This window comes from Vulpes vulpes, chromosome 15, assembly GCF_048418805.1.
Source record: "Vulpes vulpes isolate BD-2025 chromosome 15, VulVul3, whole genome shotgun sequence".
Classification (NCBI taxonomy): domain Eukaryota; kingdom Metazoa; phylum Chordata; class Mammalia; order Carnivora; family Canidae; genus Vulpes; species Vulpes vulpes.
This window is the reverse complement of record NC_132794.1, coordinates 29,541,814-29,565,810: the sequence shown is the minus strand read 5'-3', so window position 1 is coordinate 29,565,810 and position 23,997 is coordinate 29,541,814. Positions and strand designations below refer to the sequence as shown.

The 23,997-nt window shown below is 35.1% G+C and overlaps 1 protein-coding gene across 40 annotated transcripts in view; it reads right to left on the bottom strand.

The window, feature by feature from the left end:
- ROBO2 (roundabout guidance receptor 2) overlaps positions 1-23,997 on the bottom strand; it is a 1,660,631-nt gene that overhangs the window by 510,688 nt on the left and 1,125,946 nt on the right. For all 40 annotated transcript variants that reach the window (XM_072740956.1, XM_072740957.1, XM_072740967.1 and 37 more), the window contains one exon: positions 7,824-8,150. In XM_072740956.1, coding sequence (XP_072597057.1) covers positions 7,824-8,150 — 327 coding nt within the window. The remainder of the gene's footprint in view (positions 1-7,823; positions 8,151-23,997) is intronic.

The following is a 23,997-nucleotide window of genomic DNA, read 5'->3' as shown; positions in this document are numbered from 1 at the left end:
AAACCCTCCACAATCTTGAATATTCCTTTTCTTAACTACATTTAAAAAGGTTTCTGGAGTTGAAAACAATCATTCACTCACTACAGCATGTTCTGTCTTGATCCATCTTAGCATCACTATGAATAGTTTTACCTGTCACTCCATGGATAGGATTTCCATGTTCACAGAGCTCAGGACAATACTGTTTTCAGAAATAATCTTTTGAAAAAAGTAGAGGACATCATGATTTTACTTCATTTATGCACTTTCCCTGGAGTCAGAGTTAACTCAGGCTTATTTGAGTGAATTGCAACTTGAGACTTGTACTAAGAGGGGTTGCGTGCAGTCAATTCAATTAACAGAAAACTGATATTAAAATATAACATACATATTTAACTAGATAATAAATTCAAACATGTTCTCCAGGAGCAGCAATATCATACCTTCACTTGTGAAGATCAAGGAAGAGAACTGTATTTGAAAGAATTTGATTGAGTTTCACAAAATTAAGAGGTACACACACAGAACAGCCCAAAAAACACAGATACACATATGCATATGCATGCACACTCACCCACACACACACAAATACCCTTCTACAACCATCTGTTTTCTGATACCCAAATGTTTGCTTTGTCTTTTGTTTCTAGTTAAATACATCTGTTTTCTGATACCCAAATGTTTGCTTTGTCTTTTGTTTCTAGTTAAATATATATATTTTATTTTTAAGTACTTTCTATACCCAACTACCTAACCTGGGACTTGAACTTATAACCTAAAGATCAAGAGTCACATGCTCTACTGACTAAGCCAGTTAGGCCTCCCTAGTTAAAGATATTTTAGATTGATTCTTTGATGCCTATACATTCATGGCCTATAATACATTCAACTGAGTTTACAGATTTCTTTTAAAACAACCCCAGACCAACATTGTAGATACAGGGCAGAACAAAATCTATAGAATGCTACAATAGTTGATTCTCATCATTAATTTCTTCTTAATACTATGTTAGTAGAGGTTTCCCCTGTTTTAAGATTAATAGTCTGTATTAATTTGCTAGGGCTGCTATAAGACTGGATGGTCAAAACAACAGAAATTTATTTTCTCACAGTTCTGAAGGCTAGACATGTGAAATCAAGGTGTTGTAGGCTTCAGTTTCTTCTGAGGTCTCCCTCCTTGGCTTGCAGACAGCCCCCTTTCTGCTGTGTTCTCATGAGCTATTTCCTATATGTGTCCGTATCCCTGGTGTCTCTCTACATGTCCAAATGTCCTGTCCTTATAAGGACACCAGTCATAGTGAATTATACCCACCCTAGTGGCTACATTTTAACTTACCATTTAACTTACCACTCTAAAGGTTCTACCTCCAGATATAGTCATAGTCTGAGGTACTAGGGGTTATGGCTTCAGCCCTAACTTGGCCCAAGTAGCTTGGATTATGAACATTTTTCTGTTGCTAATCTACCAAAACAACAACAACAACAACACAAACACAAATTAAAAAACAAAAACAAAACTCTGAATTCTCTCTCTCTCTCTTTTTTTTTTTTTTTTTGAATTCTCTCTTAAAATTTGTAGAAACACAATTAGAAGAATCATGAAAAAAAAAATCAGCTGCACCTACATTCTTTATGGTCAAAAACTATAAGTATCAGTTCCAGATTGACTTACGGTCCCTTGTGCACTTAAATGGATTGGTTTGCTTCTATGTTTATTTGTTTTAGGAAAGTCATGGTGTGATAACTTCAAAGTTACATATGATTTGAATAGATTTATCAATGATATGACTCAGTGATTGTTTCCCTAGGTATATACCCAAGAGAATACCCAAATGAAGCCCTATGTCTACCCAAAAACTTGCACAGGAATGCTCATAGAAGCGTTACTCGTAACAAAAAGTGGAGACAACCCAAATGCACATCAAAAGTGTATAGAAAGAATGTAGTATTATCCACACTATAGAATATTATTCAGCAAAATGAAGGAATGAAGTACTGATAGATATTACAACAAGGATGAGACTTGAAAACATTATACTAAGAAAAAGAAGACCATATACTGTATGACTCCATTTATATGAAATGTCTGGACTAGGCAAATGTATAGAGATGGAAAGTAGATAAGTGTTTGCTCAGAACTGAGGCAGGAGGGTTTGAGAGGAATGGGGATTGACTGCTAATGGGTATAAGGTTTCCTTTAGGAGTGATGAAAATGTTCTATATTTAATTGTGGTGTGGGTTGGACAACTCTGTGATTATACTAAAGAACAATGAATTGTACACTTTCAAAGGTATATTGTATGGTAAATGAACTGTATCTCAATAAAGCAATTTTAAATAAAAACTCTCCATGGTTTGGCCTTTTTTGAAATTTATTTTGTGTCTTTGTGGAGTATAAAGGTAATTTGCCTGCATAATATTCATTGACAGCCCAAAGAAAAGAAGAAAGTCACATATTTATTAACTTGGAAACATCAACGAAACAATTTACCTTGTGTTCATTTTTAATGCCACCTGTGACCTCTATTACTAAAGTCAGTCTACTCCTGTAGCCTCTCTTCCTTTTACAGATAAAACATCAATTTAGTTTTGGATTTAAAGCAAACAGGATCATTATGTTTGTAGAGTGTTCCATAGCTTTGCTATTCTAGCAATCTGTGACCTATAAATAATGCAAGGCCTTTTCCTTCTCTAAACGACTTTCTTGCAGCATAAGTCTTGATACACAGAAACAAAAAAAGAAAGAAGAAAAAGGAAGGAAGGAAGGAGGGAGAAAAAAAGAAGAAAAAAAGAAAAAAAGAAAGAAAAAGAAGAAAGAAAGAAGAAAGAAGAAAGAGAAGAAAGAAAGAAGAAAGAAGAAAGAAAGAAAGAAAAGAAAGAAAGAAAGAAAGAAAGAAAGAAAGAAAGAAAGAAAGAAAGAAAGAAAGAAAGAAATCACCACACAGTCATGGAATTCAATCTATTTCTAGTCCCCAATTAAATTATGAATCACATTTGTCCAGTTTTGAAGTTGCATCAAAAGCCACTTTTTAAGTATTTTGCCATTCTATCTTTATCAAACAAAATCAAATCACAGCTAATCTGAAAAGTTTTTCTGTTTTGCTTTAGAAGAAAGCAAAGAAAAAAAAACAGATCGGTTTCTATGTGACCCCTGACCTTTGAACCACAACCTCCCTGCCACTAAAGCGTTCAGCACCTCATTTAATCTCCCCTCTCTACACTGGTATAGTGCTAAAAAAAAAGGAAACAGAAAACATAATCTGGGGACTTCATCAATTTTTCATGAATTTTCATTTAGGCCAGAACCCCCTCTTACCCTGGTCGATAGATCAAGCTGCTGTCATATATTTACCACCTGGGGCTACGGCAGCTATCTCTAGGGGCTGCCACTGATTCAGGCTGTATCAGAGGCAGCCACAAACTGTGGAGGGACCCCTGTGCTCTTTCTGCTCCAAACACAGGGAGACCTGGTGTTCAAATTGAAATCCTATCTGCATCAGCTCCACCTCTGCCCTCTTGGTGGTCTCATCGGAAGAGTGCATATTAACTTCTTCAGTGCCAGGTGCTTTGCTAAGGACCCTGCAATTCTGTTTTCTAAATATGTAAAAATTGCTTTCACCTAAAGACCTTTCTTGAGTTCAAGGGATTTGAAAAACACTTTCTGGATTACTCCTTTTTTTTTTTATTTTTTCAAACCAAGAGGGAGAAAGCAAATATGAAGTGATTCAACTCTCCATATCAGTGATTGTTCTTGAATATTTTTTCCCTCCACTATCTTATGCGGTTATATAAAACTGAAGTTTGTATTAAAGGAAAACAAAAAGAGAACATATACAGTAAGGTGAAGAACAGTCTGACTTCTTTCTATACAACCTGTCAAGACAGATGGTTATCAGTACAATTGCACATTTCATCTGACAGCAGAAACCAGGATTTTTGAAAGTAAAAATGAAAACCAAGGTGAAGCAAGGAGAGCCCCAAAACATCCATATTTTTCATCAATAATCATTTCACAATAAAAGTTGTAACAAGTGTGTTTGCTACTTATCCTTACACTCTTAATCACCTAGATACCAGAGATTAGTAATTCTCAACTGATTTTGACCTCCCTGGGGGACATTTGGCAGTGTGCAGAGATATTTTTAGTTGTCACAGCTCTGGTTGGGGGTCTTATTGGCAGCTCGTGGGCAAAAGCCAGAGGTGCTGCTAAACATCTTACAATGCAGAGCACAGCCCCATAACAAAGAGATATCTGACCCCAAATGGCAATTGTACAGAGGCTGGATAGCTTGCTCTAGTTGCCTCACACTGCATTCAGTGAGGAACTAAATTCTTGGAAGAACAGATGCATTTGCCACTCCAATTCCACCACCTACTCATTTTTCAGCTGCCATGTTCTCTCCACTCCTAGAGTCCACAGAGTACTTTTTATTTAACCATTATGTGGCATTTGCATTACAGAACATTTTTTTTCCTTAAAGTTATTTCCTTGTTCATCAGGTCACTTCACTCTCCATAGGCCATCACTGTGACACCTCAGAGCCCCTAACCAGTACTTCTTTCCTTCACCCTCCATTACATACTGGGGTTCCAAGCAAAAGGAGTGATCTCAGCCCTTCTTAACTACTCCCTGCAGCCTCCCTGGGCAATCATGTCCACTTTTTCATCCACTCCCATCACTTTACCCTCCATGTGGTAAAAATCTCTCTTCTCAGTTCTAGAAGTTCCCTTTTTAATGGAACGTGAGATATTTTTATCTTGATGTTTCATTGGCATATTAAATAATACAGCCAAAACTGACTTCACTCTTCTGTTCCCATTACAGTTATTACTCCTCCACCTGCCATCACTATGGATGTAGCAGTATATACTTAGGCTCTAAGTGGGAAAAAAATAAACAAATCAACAACAAAAACACTGAGAATAATCTCTTATCTTCTAAATCCCTAAACTGATCATAAAGTGATATGATTTATAATTTCTAAAGCTGATTCAAGCTATTTTCTTCTTTCAATCTTTGCTGCTAGTTTCAGTTCAAAATCTAATATTTACTATTTTCTGAATCATTTGACAGCCTCTTAACTCTTCTCTGACTTCAATCATCATCCTCTTAACCTAATCTTCAATTCTCTTTCAAAGAGAATATACATAACAAAAAAATCTACTTTTCCAAATTATGCTGCTCACCAACCTTATATCAAGCTACCTACAGTTCTCCAAATACACAGCGTTGCTAGGCTTCCATTCTTTCCTTTACTGGATAAAACAGTGATGTGTCATGATTGAACATTTATTGTTGAACATTCTAAATTACGAAAGCCAAACTCTGACTTAATCTATAGTTATTCTTCTATCATTTTATAAAAAGCATATATTTTGGTAACAAATAATACTGCAAAAGCACAATGCTTTGGACCAAATTTCCATATTAATACATTTTATGAAACATATAAGGAAAGAGAGATGACTGATGATCTAATGTGAAAGAGATGAGAAGCATATAAATGGGTATTATTGGATCTTGTGTTGCCTCAAATGGCATGAACTGTTGACACGGCATTAGAAGAAAGAATTTTATTCACTAGCTAAATCCAATTTAGCAGCATTCTTGTTTCCCTCTCTAGGTCAAAAGTATTTTTAGCATTTCTCAAAGCTCATTGATTTAAAAATAAAAAGTGCTACTGTCACAGTACACAAGAAAAAAATCATGATTTAAAATTTTCCTCCTAAAACAGTTTGATTCATTATTAATGATGCAATTAGGAAAGAGGACAATCTGTAGGTTAAATAAAAATACAAGATGTATGTGTGCTGGAAGGAATTTTTAAAAAGCTAAGTTTTAAGGAAAAATATGCTTATAGCTGCCCAATAACAAAATGACTGGCCAATTTAGATAAACTTAAATAGTAAGAAGAAAAGTTAGTTGATAATTAAAAACAGATATTTGCCTCTGAGTAGATAACATTAAAATTTTTTTCAATTAAAAAATTGTAATTGTTATTTATGTAATAGGCCAAATATCATTTAGAGTGTTTTCCCGAATTTGTCATAATTCCTTAAAACTAAAAATTAGAAGAATCAGGAACTGGTCCCATTAACTTATTGCCTGAGTTTTCATCACTTAATTATCATGGGTTTCATTTTATCTATAAAATGGGAGAATAATGCTTGTTATATTTACTATAAAGGGATTTGATGGGGAAAGAAAAATCAGGGAATTTGACTTTGAAATATTTCAATATGTTTGAAATTTACCAGGAATAAGACATTTCAAAATAAAAATAGATTTGGGAATATTTATTCTGGAGGTTTTGTGTGTATTTCAAATCTCACTAAACTGCACTTAATTAAACAGCGTCTTGAATTAAGTTATAAAAATGAAATTACCCAGTGCCCTGTGCAAAAATTGCATTGCTAGCTAAGGTCCTAATGCTCCTATATCAAAGTACTTCAGAAAACAAATTTGGGTTTTAGGATTCTTGTAGTTTTTTCCTGTTAGATGTACACATTTCAAGCATTAGTGGGTTTTAGATTTCCTAGTACAAACTGTAAAGACGGGACACTTGAGAACAAAAGATTTCATTGAGGTAGCTGCAGAATAAATAGTATAACTTTGGTTACTAAGAGATGTTTTCCTATTTAAAGTTGATAAATTGTTGAGAATTACAATACACACATACACAAGTTTTATAATGGAGTGTGATATCATGTAGCCTGTGAGTACAAGTACCAACTTTTACTACAGACATGAGACCATGAGCTATTATTTAGCACTCCCTTCTAGCCATATAAACAAGACTTATGCACCTTGAAATAACTCAAATTTCTTATCTGTGAAGACATACTGTACAACCAGAAAGTTGAAAAGTATAAACTTTTTTATGCCCAATTGTTGCCATCTTATTAATGATAAATTCCAGATAAAAATCTTTCTGCAGAATAAATAATGTCAACTTTTTATGATACCATTTAAATTATGACACTAAATCCTTATCTATAAACCAAAAAAATCTATCATATATTTTAATTTTTTCTGGAAAATAACGCATGAAGTTACGAAGTTCAAATTGGTTCAAATAGATGCAAAGCATTGATATCTTGATTTACAAATGCTATCTGGATTATCTAATGAATAAATAAACATATTTTTCAAATGCCAATGGCAGGGCAAGCCCTTAACTACTGCTGATTACCAAGACTGGACAAAATGCTTCCATGTACGAACATTTTGTCTCTACAGAAATGATCTCTTCTCTGATGAATTTTACTGACAGAAAAAGTAAATAAATATAGTTGCTGTATTTTCCCTTACATGCTTACAGTAAGGATTCCTGAATTCAGACTGGAAGTAAAAGAATTAATATATTCTAGAGAGTGTATTCTTTTTAAAGTTGTTTAACAAAAATTATATTTAGAAATATATGTCTATAATATATATAACAGGTATATATAAATAACAGAAATAGATATAGCACTGAATTTATGCCTATATTTGATGCCATGTTACATGTAAACTTTTCATTTTAACATAGCTGACTTTAATACTTGATTATGTCTCTCATTAATAATTCAAATTTTAAACATGACCACATCATTGTCACTTTGCTTTAAGGTAAAAACATGATTTCCCCCTTGCTTCAATATAAAGAAATTTATTACAATACCATGGCTTGACATTATTTTGACCAGCTTTCTTTGGAGAAGGCAAAGTAAAAAACTATGCATGGCATGTTGATTGTTTTCTTCTTTAGGTATTAAGCACCCATGGGGACAAATCAAAGCTTACTAAAAATAAATCAAAGTGAAAGTGCATGCTATTTCCGAGACTCATTATCTTTACTTACATGCCACTTCCAGAGATGCATTTCGACTTACTGCTTCACCGAGATAGTTCCTCGCAACACAGACGTAGCTTCCTTCATCGGGTTTGCTTCTGCGCCCATGAACAATACGCAAGAAAAATAAGGATCCGCTGGGCAGAAGCATCCTGTGAGACCGGGGATCATCCTTGTCAGTCTCCACCCGCTCGCCATCCTTGTACCACTCAATGGTGGGCGTTGGCCGGCCCTCTGCCTTACAGTTCAAGGTGGTGGGCTCTCCCTTAGAGACAATGACATCTGAAGGGTGCTCCACAATCCGCGGAGGGAAGTCTTCTTGGCGAAGACGAGATCCTACAAAACAGGAGAGAATGAAGACAAGTGTTAACATTTTCTCATCTATAGCTTGTGTCTCTCTTGGGTTCACACTGGTGAAATTAAACTCTTCAATTATTCAAAATGCACTTATTACTATTTTATTTATGTTCCATACTTCTGTTCTTGATGCATCTCCTAAGTCATCCCAACTCCTTTGTGGAATAATATAGCAATAAATTATTATGTTAATTCTAATGAGTCAGGTTTAAATGTCCCATGAATCATGGCAAGGAAGAGTAAGATAGTAAAAATTTTCTTTTGGGTAGTAAGATGAGGAATATTAATCTCCTGTCCTCCAAGTGATTACTATCTACTGGGGAACAAAGCCAAGTGGGCAAGTACCCAGTATACACAGTCTGGTGTACCATGCTGGCATGGTGTCATCAGACTTAATATAAAAATAGACCCACAAAATGTGTACAAATATTAACTCAATTTAACAGATGAGGGCAGCCCGGGTGGCTCAGCGGTTTAGCACCACCTTCAGCCCAGGGCCTGATGCTGGAGGCCCAGGATCGAGTCCCACATCAGACTCCCTGCATGGAGCCTGCCTCTCCCTCTGCCTGTGTCTCTGCCTCTCTCTTTCTCTCTCTCTCTCTCTCTCTCTCTCTCTCTCTCTCTGTCTCTCATGAATGAGTAAATAAAATCTTAAAAAAAAAAAAAAAAACCCAGATGAGGAAGCATGTTAGGAAATGGCATCAATTGCCCAGAAATCTAGAAGAAATAAGCAGGTAAGGCAGGTTTTGAACCCAGGGACACCTGGCTGAGGAATTCAAGTATAAATCATTATCTTAAAATAAAATAAGTGTTGTATGGAGGTCCAAGAAATGCCTTATGGGAATAAAGTGGGGAAAAAAATGTTAACTGTAACTAAAGTGTAATGAGGCCTCCCCTGAAAAGGCATCATTTAAATTGAGAGATAAAGAATGAAACTATGTGGAGGGGAAAAAGACATTCAAATTGAAGAAACAACATGAGACCATTGGAGTATGTGCACAATACATTTCATAATCAGGGAGGAAGCTGAAATATAGCAGGTGGAGGTGAGAGTTAGTCTTAGGAACCCAGACAATCAGGCTTTCAATACCATGCTAGGGATTGTGATCTTCATTCTACATGGCTAACAGATTTTGAGAGAGCAGTGACATGACTATCTGTGTATCAGAAAGGTATTTTTGGTATGCAGTGTAAAAGATAAAGAGCAATGGAGGCAAAAGGACAGTTGAAAGTTACTTCATGATTCCAGGGAACAATAAAAAGAACCTGACTTTGAGAAGTGATGCTGATAGGAAAAAGAAAAAAAAAAAAAAAAAAAAGAAGAAGAAGAAGAAAGAAAGATACAAGGCATGTCTTAAAATAGCTCTTGACAGAATTTGGTATATCACCATATAGTAAGGAAGGGTGATGGGCACCAATGACTTCCTTGTGAGTGCAATGAAAGTGGGACCATTTGGGATGCCTGGGCGGTTCAGTGGTTGAGCATCTGCCTTTGGCTCAGGGTGTGATCCTGGAGTCCTGGAACTGAGTCCCACATCCAGCTTCCTGCATGGAGCCTGCTTCTGCCTCTGCTTATGTCTCTGCCTCTTTCTCTGTGTCTCTCATGAATAAATAAATAAAACCTTAAAAAAAAAAAAGTGGGGCCATTAACGGGTAGAAAAAAACAGGAACGAAGGACCTATTGGTATTTTAAGATGAAAAATTTGCATAATATGTTCTTTTGAATACTTTCAGCTAAGGTGTAACCGGCCATTATTTGTGAAAGGGTCTTAGCAGCTCCTACACATAAATCTCAAAGACTTGGAGAGAGAAATAACCATGTCTGAGGACATGATGATAGTCTAGACATAGCTTTCACATTTTCCAACCAATCATCTAATATAATCACATTTCAGCTCAATAAATAGAAATAATATTTACTCCTCAATGTTATTCCACTTTATTTTCACTATTAATTAAAACACGGATTTTAATTTAATAAAGGGCATTTAATTTGGTAGTGAATGAACCTTTTCTTTTCTGAGGAAGATTAATTTTAAAGGTTGCTGAATACCATTTGTTATCTTATCAGAGCTAAGAAGGAACTTACACATTACAAGTGCTGGTTATCTAAAGCCAAAGAGTACACAGGTCAGATTTTTTTTTCAAAGCACTAAAGAAACCCAAAGCATTAAAATATGGACAGATAATCACATTGTATATCATAAGAATAAAGAAGGTTATATATTGAAAGTACTGGGTCCCTAAAGCAAATGAGGAACTTAATATAAAAATTAAGATTTATTTTTAAAAGAAATGATCGGAAAATACCTCAAAGTTTTTTAAAAGTGAATGGCTAATCACAGTTTGCAAATCAGTGACATACTGCCAAGTATAAAGGTCTGGACTCAGAAACAAATGGAACAAAAGTTAATCTCACTTTTCACGTAGCAGGCATATAGTCTACAATCACCTTGTTTAGCTACCTTCCTTGTTCTTCTCTGGTTTCCCACATGCACTTATCTACAGCTCCCCTATGTCAAAGTTGTTCTATTATTAAAACTAAGCAAGCACTCTAATAACAATCATCCATGTTATTAGAGTGCTACTTACTTTATCAAATAGTTCCCCACTTTATTAGGCAGTTGGCTTAGAGAAGTCCTGCAGAGGACCTGAAATATATGCATACTTATTAAATAAATATAAAATAATTGGTTTATAAAAGGAAAAAAGGCAAAATATCCAAACTGCTTAGCAATAAGATACGGAATCCAGTATGTCCAGAATTTTACCCATTTATCACTATAACATACGTAAACCTATTCTAATGTTGTCACATTCAGAAATCCTTTTAGTCATTTTATTCCTACTGTTACAAAAACTTCAAAAGGTCATCTACAATCTAAATCTAAGAGGTAAAATTATGATTAGAATTTTGATGATCTTGAGTTAAGCAATATGTTTTTGGGCACCAAAGGCACACGCCACGAATGAAACAATTAATGAATTGGTTTCATTGGACTTAAATATTTGTTCTTAGAAAAAAATCACAAGAATGAAGACAATCCACAAAATCAGAAAAAAAAATATGTAAGTCATATATCTAATAGGGGTCTTATACCTGGAATATATAAAGAACTTTTATAGCTCAATAAAAATAGAAATAACCAAATTCTAAAATGAGCAAAGAACATGAACAGATATCTATGCAAAATCCCAGACAAATGGCCAGTAAGTATGTGAAAAGATTCTTGACATCATTAGTTATTAGGGAAATACAAATCAAAATCTCAGTGAGATACATTTCATACCCAGAAGAATGACAATAATCAAAAAAAGGTAAAATGACAAGTATTTTCAGGGATGTGGAAAATTTGAGAGCCTCACAGATTGCTGGTGGGAGTGTAAAATGGTACAGGTGCAAGTAGCACTTTGGAAAATATTCTCGATTTTCTTGAAAAGTTTTGGAATTAACATATGACCCAGCAATTCAACCCTTAGTTATATATATATTGAAGAGAAAGAAAATGTTATAGCAACACAAAAACCTGTACCTGAATGTAATGTTCATAACACCATTATTCATTATTCATAATAACAAAAAAAGTTAAAGAACCCAAAAATCCAACTGCTAAACAGATGAATATATGCTATATATCCAAATAATGGAATATTATTCAGCAATTAGGAAAAAAAATGAAGTCCTTATCCCCACTACAACATGGATGAACCCTGAAAACACTATACTAAGTGGAAGAAGCTAATCACAAAAGATCACATATTATACACCATTTATATGTCCAAAAGACAATCCATAGAGACAAAATGTAGGTTTTCCATTATCTAGGGTGGGGGATAGGGATCAGATATGAAGGGATTATAGACTATGTTTCGAAGATGATGAAAATATCCTAAAATTGATTATGGTTGCACAAGTCCATGAATATAATAAAAAATATGATATTGCACACTTTAAATGGGTGAACTGTGTAGCATATGAATTATATCTCAATAAAGCAAAAAATCATGGGTAAGACACTGTGAACAAGTCTAATATAAGGAATAAGAATTTGTGTTCACTCATACCAACAGCTAGGTTATTTTCTTCATTTATGTCTTGGTTTTAAATATAATCATCAGGTCAGCAATAGCCAATAGAGCATTAAGTAGAGCTGAAATGTCACGATAGATAGATGATAGATAGATAGATAGATAAACAGAGATAGACATGGAGATATACAGAAGTACATCTAAATTTTAAGATATTATTAAAAGTGAGGAGATTAATTCTGAATTCCCTTAAATTCACACATTACACAATATAGCAGTGACCTTAAGATGGATAAGCTTTAGGTAGGTTATGAATTCTTTAAAATGGCATAAAAATAGATATTGTGTGGGCAGGACAGGAAAATGGTGAGGGGGACCAGAGCCTTCATCAAATTTGCAAAGAGGTCTGAGCATCTAAAATTAGGAAGGACCACTAAAGTACTAGGCATTCCACATAATTGTGGGTTGCCAAGCAACCCCATTATTCGTTAAAAAACAACAATAACAAAAACAAAGACAGCTGAACTGTCAGCTAAACACATTGGCAATTCAGAACTGAACAGTAGAGGGGGCAGTATATTACACGAAGTACCCTGAAACTATTTAACCAACACCTTTGACATCCAAAAGCATATTGGAACTACAGGACCAACCAGCCCAACTCGAGATAAACACAATCAAAATCTGCATTTTAACAAGACCCACCCCCACCCCTTACCTCCACCCTGCCCCCAGGGATGCCTATGCACATAAAGTTTGAGAAGCATCCCTTCAACCAGTTTTGTATGGCCCTCAGTTAAGAAAGTTTTCACATTTTTAGTGTTGTTAGAGGACTGAGGAGGAAAGAGGAAAAATTTAAAAGGAGAAGGTGGAGGAGGAAAGAGATCTTATGTGGTAGAAATGCTAGAAATATCTGCTGATGCTTTACAGAAAGTTTACCAATCCTGGAGTTTGGAGTACCTGTTTGTCACTTTCGACTAATGACTCTAGTTTTTTCACTTATACTTCTTTCATATAGGATCATAAAACTGTTAACTCCAGATTTCAGATGGAACAAACACACAAACAAAACTTTGACTGCTTTGCTAGTATTGCTCATATAATTATCCAGGAGCCTTATATGAACAGATAATCTAAGCAAAACATACGATTTATCTGTGAGTCTAACTTCACTTGTGGTTGATAGCAAGTCTAGACATATTTTTACTTCTCAATTACTATTTGGGCAATCACATAGTCAAGTTTTAATTAAAAGCACTGTATTCAACTGTCCTTATCTATTATAAAAAGACAGTGGAGCTCAGTCACAGGGTCTTAAAGATGAGCATCCAAATGTTTATTGTTATTACAATAACAAGCAAGCCAAAAGATACTCAAGTGGCTTTTTCATTATTAAATAGCTAGTAGAAGCAGATTAGAACTCAAGACCTTTCATCTGAAATGTGCAGGCTTCTTAAAAACTGGATGTAAGAGTAAGTAAAGAATACACAATACAAATATGCTAATTCCAAAATCCTCTATAAGGATGACTGCAATAAAATGAATCTGATGACCTCTAGTCATAATATAACATTTTCTGTTTTTCAAAGTGTGATTTTCAGACTACCTGCATCAGAATTACCCAGGATATTTCCTTAAAATGTGACTCTTGGTTCCCACAGCGAATAAGAAGCATCAGAAGTTACAAGTGGAAGAGGTCTAAGATGCACACTTTTGGGTATGTTTACCAGGAAAGGTCATGTACTTTGACTTGATCTAGACCTGGTCTAGAAGGTCATGCATTTAGGCCAGGCTAAGATGCATGCCACAGAAACATCAAATTAGCCAGCTATGTGCAGAAACGTCTTTGAGTAAGGTTCTAAGCACCCAAATTTACATAATAGATTATTTCTGCTTCTCCAGAGACACTCAAACAATGATTCTGATTTTTGGTAAAATAATGAAAAACAAACTGAATAGTTTATACGCTCTTCAAATTTGAGAGGGTTAGAGAAGTATAAAATCATAAATTCATAAATATATGTAAATTTAGTTTTATTTAGTCAATAACCACACATTTTCAGTGTGTACTACAGTAGCTTTTGTTCTCAGAAATGACTTCAATTGCATAACAAAATAAGAGGATAAAGCACCTAAAAGAACACCTGTTGATTTCATTTCACGTATTTCTAAGAAAACTTCTCCTGCCTTATTATTTTATTCACTTGGAATACAGTATTTCCTTAAACTAAGCCTTACTTTTGGGACGCCTGGGTGGTTCAGAGGTTGAGCATCTGCCTTTGGCTCAGGGCGTGATCCCAGAGTCCTGGGATCGAATCCCACATCGGGCTCCCTGTAGGGAGCCTGCTTCTCCCTCTGCCTATGTCTCTGCCCCTCTCTGTGTCTCTCATGAATAAATAAATAAATAAAATATTTTTAAAAGCCTTACTTTGCACTCATATATTAGATAGTCATCTATAGGCAAGTTAAACAACACACTTAAACTTTCTGAATTTTTTAAAGGGCAGAAGAAATTCTTGGCAAATATACTCCCGCCAGTGAAATTTCTCTACAGTGTCTTTAGTTTTCCTAAAAAACACGCACAATATTATGTCCTAGTTCATAATAACTATGTGGGGTTTTTATTTGTTTTTGTGGGATTTGTGTGTGTGCAAAAACGTACCTTTAATAAAGCACTGGGATAGGACCCTTGGGCAGAAAGCGCTGTGATTGTGATCCTGCGGAGCGATTGATTATATGCTTCTATACATTTAAGTTACAGGCAGAGATAAAGGAAGTCTCTAAAGGGATTTTTCATATATTAAAAGAAGTCTTCTAGGATCCTGGAGGTCTGACTACTGTGGAGCTAAGGATGCTTTTGGCCTCTAGCAAAACATTAACATGAAGGCAGTTGTGAATATTTTCCCCAAAAAAATCCTAATAAAATTAAGCCAGTAAGATTCTCCATGATTACTCAAATTCTGAACGTGACCAGAGATACCTCCCGAAGGTTTCCCTCCCCTAGAGAGGTACATAATGCTACATGAATAAATGAAGGCTTCATGGCCCATCACAATAAGGAGGAGGCATTGTGGTACAAGAAAGGATATAGGTTATTAACCAGCAAATACTGGTTATAAACCAGCCTCACTTTTACCAGGTGCAAATCAGAATACAAATGACTCATCAGTCAGTTTCGATAATGAAATCATACATAGACTACCAGGATATGTAGTAAGCACTGTTTATCTGATTTTTTCCTCTTCTATAAATGGAAATTTCTTCCCCTAGAATTTCCTCTTTAAAACCCTTATCCTATTAATAAGAGTTCATTATTTTCAGAGGTCTTTGTTGCATTAATGTTTTTCTGCATAGTAAATTTTAGGTAGGCCAGGATGATCCTTTTATACTAGATTTCAAAATAACTAAATTTGTTATTGTTTTGTTTTGCCAAAATAAGTCCTATCAAAATTTTCTCCATGGAAAGAAACGTTATCTCAGTGCCACTATAAATGCCACCTGCACTGATCAGTGAGCTGATATAATTTGTAATGAAACTGAATTAATCGTTCCATCAAGTCTGTCCTTACAATTTTTCTATCATTTTTCTCTCTCTCTTTTCTTTTAAGGAGAAGGAAGGAGGAGGGTCAGAGAGGGAGGGAGAGACAGAATCTCAAGTAGGCTGTATCCCCAGAACAGAGCCCCATACAGGGCTCAATCTCGTGACCCTGAAAATCAACACCTGAGCTGAAAATCAAGAGTCAGAGGCTTAATGGACTGAGCCACCCAGGCGCCCCACAACTTTTCTATCTTTGAATTCTTCATGATGACTATATTCCAGAGTACTTACTTTATTTTTTTCCACCCTAGAAGTTCTATATATGATGTGATGAGAAAGTCTATATTTGGGAAACACAAAGCTGTTTTATCCATTTGAACTTTACAGAAACTCTCTCAGGAGATGATCTGATTTGGCAATTAATTAAATAAATTTAGAAGATTCTCATTCTTGCTGGAAGCACAACAGTGCCTTGTTAAAAATAAGTTTAAATTAGAAACTACATAGAAATTGAGACCAAGAAAAAGTAATTATAAAATTTATATACCGCTTTTCAATGTCATAAAACTAAAGGGCAAAGTATGTGAAAGGGAAGTCACAAGCATAGAAGATGTTTCTTGTCAAACTTAGCAGGCAGCCTGGATTCTGAAAGTTTCAGTTGTATAATACGGCATCCAGCAGCATCCCTTAAATTAGTTAGTCTTCTAGGTCTCACAGAAAGAAGCCTGAGCCACCAAAGATCCTCCTATCCCAAATCCCCATTTTATAGCTGACAAGAAAAAAGAAATAGAGAGCAAAACAACTAAAGTTTTTCCCCAAAACTGAGACTAGAAGAACAGGTTGCCTTAGCTCTGCATCCAAGCTCTGTTTTTAGATGAGTTTTCCATTCCTATTACCCCTCTTTATTACCCATGTTTTGGAAGTTTAATATAGAAAGTCCCAAGCACTAGGTTTCAATTTAGTTTTGGTTTGGTTAATTTATTTTTCCCCTGGGTCACTATATGATTAGGTATATGACCTGAAGCAAGTCACCTAAACATTCTCATAATACTACTTCTTTATCCTAAAATTGAGGTAACTGGAAGAGTAAATTGCTATGAATTCATTGTTCAGGTCAGGTACCCCACAATGTGATAATGGCTGTCACATCATAATGGATATAACTAAAAGTGAAGATAGCAGCAAGTTTAAATTTACTAGCACGAAGCAAATTTTTAAAGATACATACTGTAGATTAATGCTCATAGTTTTATGAACACTAAAAAAGTCTGCCTTGATAGGACTGTGACTACCATCAAAAGAAATGGTTATCAAATGCTTTCTTAGAGAACTCTCCAAAAGTTAACAATGATTTATTTAAAGCTTTAAAAAATATCTCATATAACCATTTATTATTATCACCCAATAAACACGTGATTCCATAAATCACTTAACCAAAGACCAACTGATACTACATGGATGCTTATCTTAAAAGTAAATAGTTTATCAATTATTTAAAATACAACCTTAGTCAAAGATATTTAACATTTCTTTCCTTATTCAGGGTAAAGAGGTCACTGCTTTAAGAGAAAGTAACTAAAGCAGATTTCATAAAACTTTTTCTCTGAATTTCATAATTGTATTTCAGGCCTTTATTTAAGTACTCTTAAGAGAAAATGCTGAAAATATTAAAAGTGGACCACACTGTCCCCTCTTGCTTTTGATCCACCACCTCATGTTATTTAGTGACTTCATTATGTAAGTTTTAATTGTTTTTTATTATACGTTTTCTAGCTGCCTACCTCCAATGCATTAGGCCACTGACCTCCCCTGAGCTGGTGGATCTAGGCAACAGAGCTCTAGAATCCAGAGGAAGGCATGACTGTTTGGGTAAGTTAGAATCAGTAGCTAGCTGAAAGAAATTGAAACCAGGAGCAGACATATAGAAATATCTATATAACATTGAAGAGAAATTTCGAAACCACAAATCTGAAAGGTTTCTGGTAAATTTTTTAGGAGTGAATTCCTCCTGAGAAATAACAAATTAATTTCCTACTTTATAAATTCATTTTCCAACATCTCAGTGAGGAGCCAATGTATTAACCTGGACATTCATCCAATACTATTTCAAATCAATTTGCTACACCTTACCATGGTTGAAGGCATTCTTTAAAGAGTGATTTGCCACCAAATCACAGTTTTCATGGGTTATGCAGATTTTCCTTAAAATGACAAAAGCAATCTCTATTCCAGGAAGATATCCTTCAAATTTAGCTTCTTATTGTCATATTTATAATATTTCAATGTGGCTTCAAAATTGCATTTGACTTTATAAAAGAAGGATGATGCAATGGGACAATCTCCAAAGTCACTACATTTTTTAATGTTGTTTAATTTCCTAAAAACATCAATGTGTATTTGGTGGTAACTATGAACTGGTTTTTAAAAATGGCATTATTTTTATGTAAACTCCCAAAGGAATGATAACATTTAACCTTCTACTCTAGCTACTAAGTAATATATTTTGAAAAGTCTGTACCAATAGCATTAATCTTTCTAACAGTAGATTCCAAAGACCCCAGTGTCAGCTTCACAAAACAGCATTCCTAACAGTACTGATATTTTACATGTGTGCTAAGCTTTGTTAAATATTTAGTCTTTGCTAAATTTGTGTAGAACCCTTGATATATGTTCTTCTAACCTAAATATTTTATTATCAACTTAAATTCCTTTACTATATAGTGTACTAAGGACTTTTTAAAAAATAGAGTTGAAAATACCAGTACAATTCAGAAAGCTTCTTAAGAGAATAATTGCTGAAACATTACCCAAAAACTTACGACTGCCATGAGCCAAATATGTTAGCTGCATCATATCTAAGTAATGCACAAAATGACTGATTTGAGCTTTGTTTACTTCCTATCAGCATTTAACTACAGTTGACCCTTGAATACCTCAGGGAGGGGGATGGAGGATCCAACACTCAGACTGTGTCAACTCCATAGTCAAAATCCACAAATCCGAGTATAACTTTTGACTCCCCAAAGCTTCCTGTTTACTAGAAGCCTTACGAATAACATAAACAGTTGATAAACACATATTTTGTATGTTATGTATGTATTTTAAAAAGTAAGGTAGATTATTAAGAAAATCTTAAGGGAAATATATTTATAATGAATCTGTCTCTTGCGTCAACAGCATTTGGACAGAACATACCCAGAGATGGTTTTTCTAGCCTCTGACTACCCTTCCTTTGTTTTTTTTCCAGCCACAACCTTCAGAACCATTTTCTCAGCTATCCTCTGCCTCTAGGACCAGCCGACACTGTTTTTGGGGGTTTTTGCTTTTGTTTGTTGAGCTTAGCTCCTTATTGCCAACCAACCACGAGCTCCCATATTCGCCAGAATTATTCCACTGAGATAAGGGCTACAGACAACCCCCTGGTCAACATGTATCTGCAGGCCTCTTACACTTACCTCTCTCTGGGTTTTATGTTGACCACAAGTGGCTCAGGAGAACAAGTGAAGTGCCACTTATTAGGGAGTTGGCCCAGGGAAGCTCAAGGGGGCCAAGTGTCTCTTTAAGATGCAAAACCAGCCTAGCAGCTATGCTCTCCTCTAGGAAGTGCAAAAGCTGTCCCAATAAGATGGGGTGAAACCTGAAGCAAGTCCTTCTGGATCTGAATGCCCTGGGTTCTGCTTTGCAGAACTATGGACTTCCTGGAGTCTATAACTTCCTGGAGAATCACTTTCTGGTTGAAAAGGTGAAACTTATTAAGAAGATGGTGACCACCTAACTAACCTCGACAGACTGGCTGGCAGTTATGAGCCTGGAGTAGCTCTTCAATGCCTCACTCTCAAGTGTAAATAGGAACCTCCAGAACCCAGTGACTCTTGAGGGGTCCCTCTGATATCCCCTTAGTGTCAGAGCCTTAGCCTGAGCCTCCCCTGGCAGCCACAAGCTTTGTAACCATCCTGGAGCCTTCGTACAAAACATGAACCAAGTGAAAACAATAAAGCTTTTTACAGCCAGGACAAAACAAAATCAGTGTAAGTGGACCCATGTAGTTCAAAACCATGCTGTTCCAGAGCCAAATGTAGCTGTACTTAAGTCGGTCTAACAACTTCTCATTGCATTTCTCCATTATCATTGATACAGTTCTTAAGGCACAGATGGGCTTACATGGAATGGGAGAAAGGACACCCCAAAAATAAGCTGCAAAATTTTGTAAGCTTCTATGCATGTGCCTTTTTAAGAAATGATGTTATATCTTTGGCAGTTAATAGAGATTCTCTTTAATAAGAGGACTCTGACTTGAAATTGTTCTTCTCCAAGTGCTGGATAGAATTGTGAATGCAAGTTTCTTATCCTCACCACATCTTCTTGTCCTTATCTATCAAATGTAGCAGTGCCAACCTAATAACATTGCTGTGAAGACTGAATGAGTTCTTTCTATGTGCTGAGCACAAAGTAAGCACTCAGTAAATGGTTGCTCAATTAATGCAGTGTAATTATTTTACTAGGATAACCTCTAATACTATACTCAAAGGAGTCTGTGGCCCTATAAAAACGAAGGACTACTAACCACAAAATCCACTTTTTTAGTGCAATAGTATGTCATTCAAAATACAGCTGTTGCCTATCTCTATACTGTACTTTTCTACTACTGCTTATTTCTCCAAACAAGGAAAGGTCGTTCTGAATGATTTACCCAACCCGCATTTCCCTGAGGGCTCCATGTTTTCAACAATTCTGCACTCAGATTTGCCACATACTGTATCAAATTCTAAAGATGAAAATATTAGGTGCTCAATCAATATGTGATCTAAATGTATGATTAAATATATTCCTTTTTTATTCTGTTAATGAAGCTATAGGTAGTTAGATTTTGATCAAAAAACTCTAAAACGGCTTAAGAATGCTTCTACTGCAGTTCATGACAAATTGGATATGTGGAATTTTAGTACCAAATATTATTGTCTAGGCATGCTAAAGAATTATTTATAGATGATAGCCACTGAAATTTAAAGAAATATTGGTGCTTAGAATGAAAGAACATTATTAATGTGATCACATGTATACATTTAAATAAAATTATATTAGTAAAAAATTGGTGCTTAATAATTCTTTGTGTCCCCCTTAAATATTTTCTTGAAATAGATTATACCAATATCAATTATTTTGCCTTATAAAAAAATCTTAAAACCATTGTGTTATGATTACAGGAGAAGCTTCTAGTTTGGGATTGTTTTCCATCATAACTTTAAAGAGAACAAAATAATATCAAAAGGACTTTTTGAGGGTACAATAACATGACTTAAATGACATGACAATAACAGGAATATTATCAGAATACTATGTGAAATGAACTTACCAGTAGATTAAAGGGCTGGTTAAAACAAAATCATTTTCTTCCTTTCAGAGCAAAGTATTTCTTCCTTAAAATCTCTAAATTACAATTTTATGAAATTGTGTATCTTTAAAATAAGGCTAAACCTCTTGCAACAAAAGACCCATCAATGATAAGTATGGTGATCCAAAAGATGAAAAGAAAGATTTTCTCTTGAGTGGTAGGAACAGCCATATTATATTCAGCATTTTTTATATTGTGCAATGGCAGGTTGGAATTCTTTTTCTGAAGCCTATACCTTAGGGAGTAAAGACAGTTTATAAAGGTAGCTGAATACAACTTGTACTTATCGCTTTGTCTTTCGCTGTCACACTCAGAGTGAATGGGTTTTCACAGTTGACCAAACTGAATGGAAGCGACAGCATCACATTTCTGCAGAGTTATTTGCAGGAGACACACTGAAATTCACTTTTAAAGTGTTTATTCCACTAAAAACACCCTGGACAAAATTTTGATCCAGATTAGGTTGTAAAGGAGGCCATGTTTAATTGGCTGTGAATACCTCTTAAGCTTGGAATGAAATATGTTTTTAAATCTCAGGGATATTGTAGAAAAATTTCAAGTTGGCATTTTGTGCCTCACTTTATGTACTGCATTGAATTAAAGAATTGATATAAACTTAAGCTAATCTCTTTAAGAAAAACATTCTATCCAGTTTTATTTGGTAAATCATAATGAATTTGATATGACATCTATTGTAAGGCTATACAAATGGTTGGTTAAATTTAGACTGAAAATCAGAGTTGCTTTAGTCTAGTAGATAAAGAATATGAGTTACCTTAATTATCAGAATACTTTTCATTTGGGGACCTACTTTGTCTTCATTTTCCTTTATTTACCATATCTGTTGATGCCTTTAAAAAGTGAGTGATTTAATAAAACGTTAAATTTCCTTTCAAGGGATGTCTTGTTTCAAAGCAAAATGACCACCAGATAACATCATTGCTGCAACAGAAATACTGAGTATAGTTTTCAGTTAAAAGATTTGGTGTGCATAGAGAAAAAAGAGCTTGTTTTTCTCCCAAATGGAGAAAAGCAGCAAACGGGAGTGCTATAAATGGTTTAAAATGATCATTTTCTGCTTGAATTATGTCTCACTAAAATATATCAGAGACTCAATTTCTTGGGTCTCTCAAAAAACATTTGCAGTTTCTAGAAAATTCAGGAAAAGTGTTATTTCCTGCTCAGTTCATTTACTTTTGAAGCCTTATCAGATGAGGGATCAAATGAAACTGATCATGGCCTGGTTTTCCCAAGGTATTACCAACTGGATATGGAATTATCCGCCATCTAGCCACTCTCAAAACGCAATGCTTTCTTTTCACAAAGAAAAAGGAGTGAAACACAGAATTATTCTGGATTATGCTAATGGAAAAGAAAACACTGACAGGCAGGGGAATAAAAATGTAGAGAGTCATAGCAATTATGAAAGACAAGAATAACAATAGCTTAGAATTGGGTGCTATTTTTTAAGTGTAGGAAGTTGCTTTTACCATCAAGCACTCAGTACATCAAATTCTGACAAGTTGGATTTTATAAACAAGAAGAAACTGAAAATCTGGAAGAAAATGTAAAGTACGTGAATTTTTAAAAGAGTATAATGATGTTAGCTTAATATTCCATGTAGGGATAGTACTTTCAAAAGAGCCAATAATAACAGTGCTTTGGTTTTTTAAGGGATATACAAACTACTTACTGACATTTAACAAAACCATACAACATTGTTACTAGTTAGTTTTATTACAAACTTCCAGCACAAATGGGAGGGGGAAAAAAAAAAGCCTTTTGAGTTATATGTGAACTACTGAATTAGAAATTTGGAATCTAATAATTTCTGATTCCATTAATGCCTCCCAAGGTGTGTGGCATACACCTGCTCTTCTCTTTAATGCTTACCACGGAGACCCCATTCCTGCTAACTATGACAGGTATCATTTCTGTGACAAGACCAAATCTTCAGGTAAGGAAAGCTCTAGCCTTGGTTCATTTTCCCACATGAATGTTCAATTATAATCTCAGATTCTATCAATCTCAAAAGAAACCCCTCATTTCTCTCCTTGCTCTCTACCTCATCTTTCTCTTCTTCCTGACATAAGTCCATTTACTTCAGGTCCCTAATGCTAGAATTCCCACTTGTAAGGATTAACTCTAATTTTTTTTCACAACCATTTAGGCATAGATTCCAGTGGATTCTTCTTTCTCTCAATGTATATCTGCCTCTCAGTTCTATCCCTGTCTAGACTCGATTTCACACTATCATTATTCCAAAAGCTTCATAGTTTATCTGTTCTAAGTACAGGCTATTCCTCTCCCTTGTCACTCCATAGCCACAAAAAACATATAAGGATTTTAGAAAGCTAGGTGCAACTTTTTTAAACAAACAAACAAAGAAGTAGGTTAGCCAAGTAAATCTCAAACTTCCAGGGAGTGTTCTAAATTCTTTTCATTCCCTTGCCCAGTAGAAATCCATTTATTCAGCCAGCTGAATTACAAATTGCACTTTTTAAAGTCCAGCTTTTGCAGCCAGGATTAAGCAAATTGCCCTGTGAGTCTTATGATGAAGCACAAAACTCTGAACCAGCATGCCAAGGCTCGGCATTTATTTGGACAGTGTTTCCTCATGCTGCCATAATGTCTTTGCAACACTGATTTATAGTCAAAGGTGCCAGAACATCACTTACTATATTAAAAGTTGGCCATGTTTCTCCATTTTCTGAGTTCACTGAAAATTTGAAAAAATATGTCAACTGCAGGGGGAAAAATGAGATGCAGAAAGCTCTGTTTTGTTGAGGTAGCTTATACCTGCTATGTTTATCTAAACTATCAATATTGAAATCAGGTCTGAGGGACAGCTGCTTCATATGAATCCA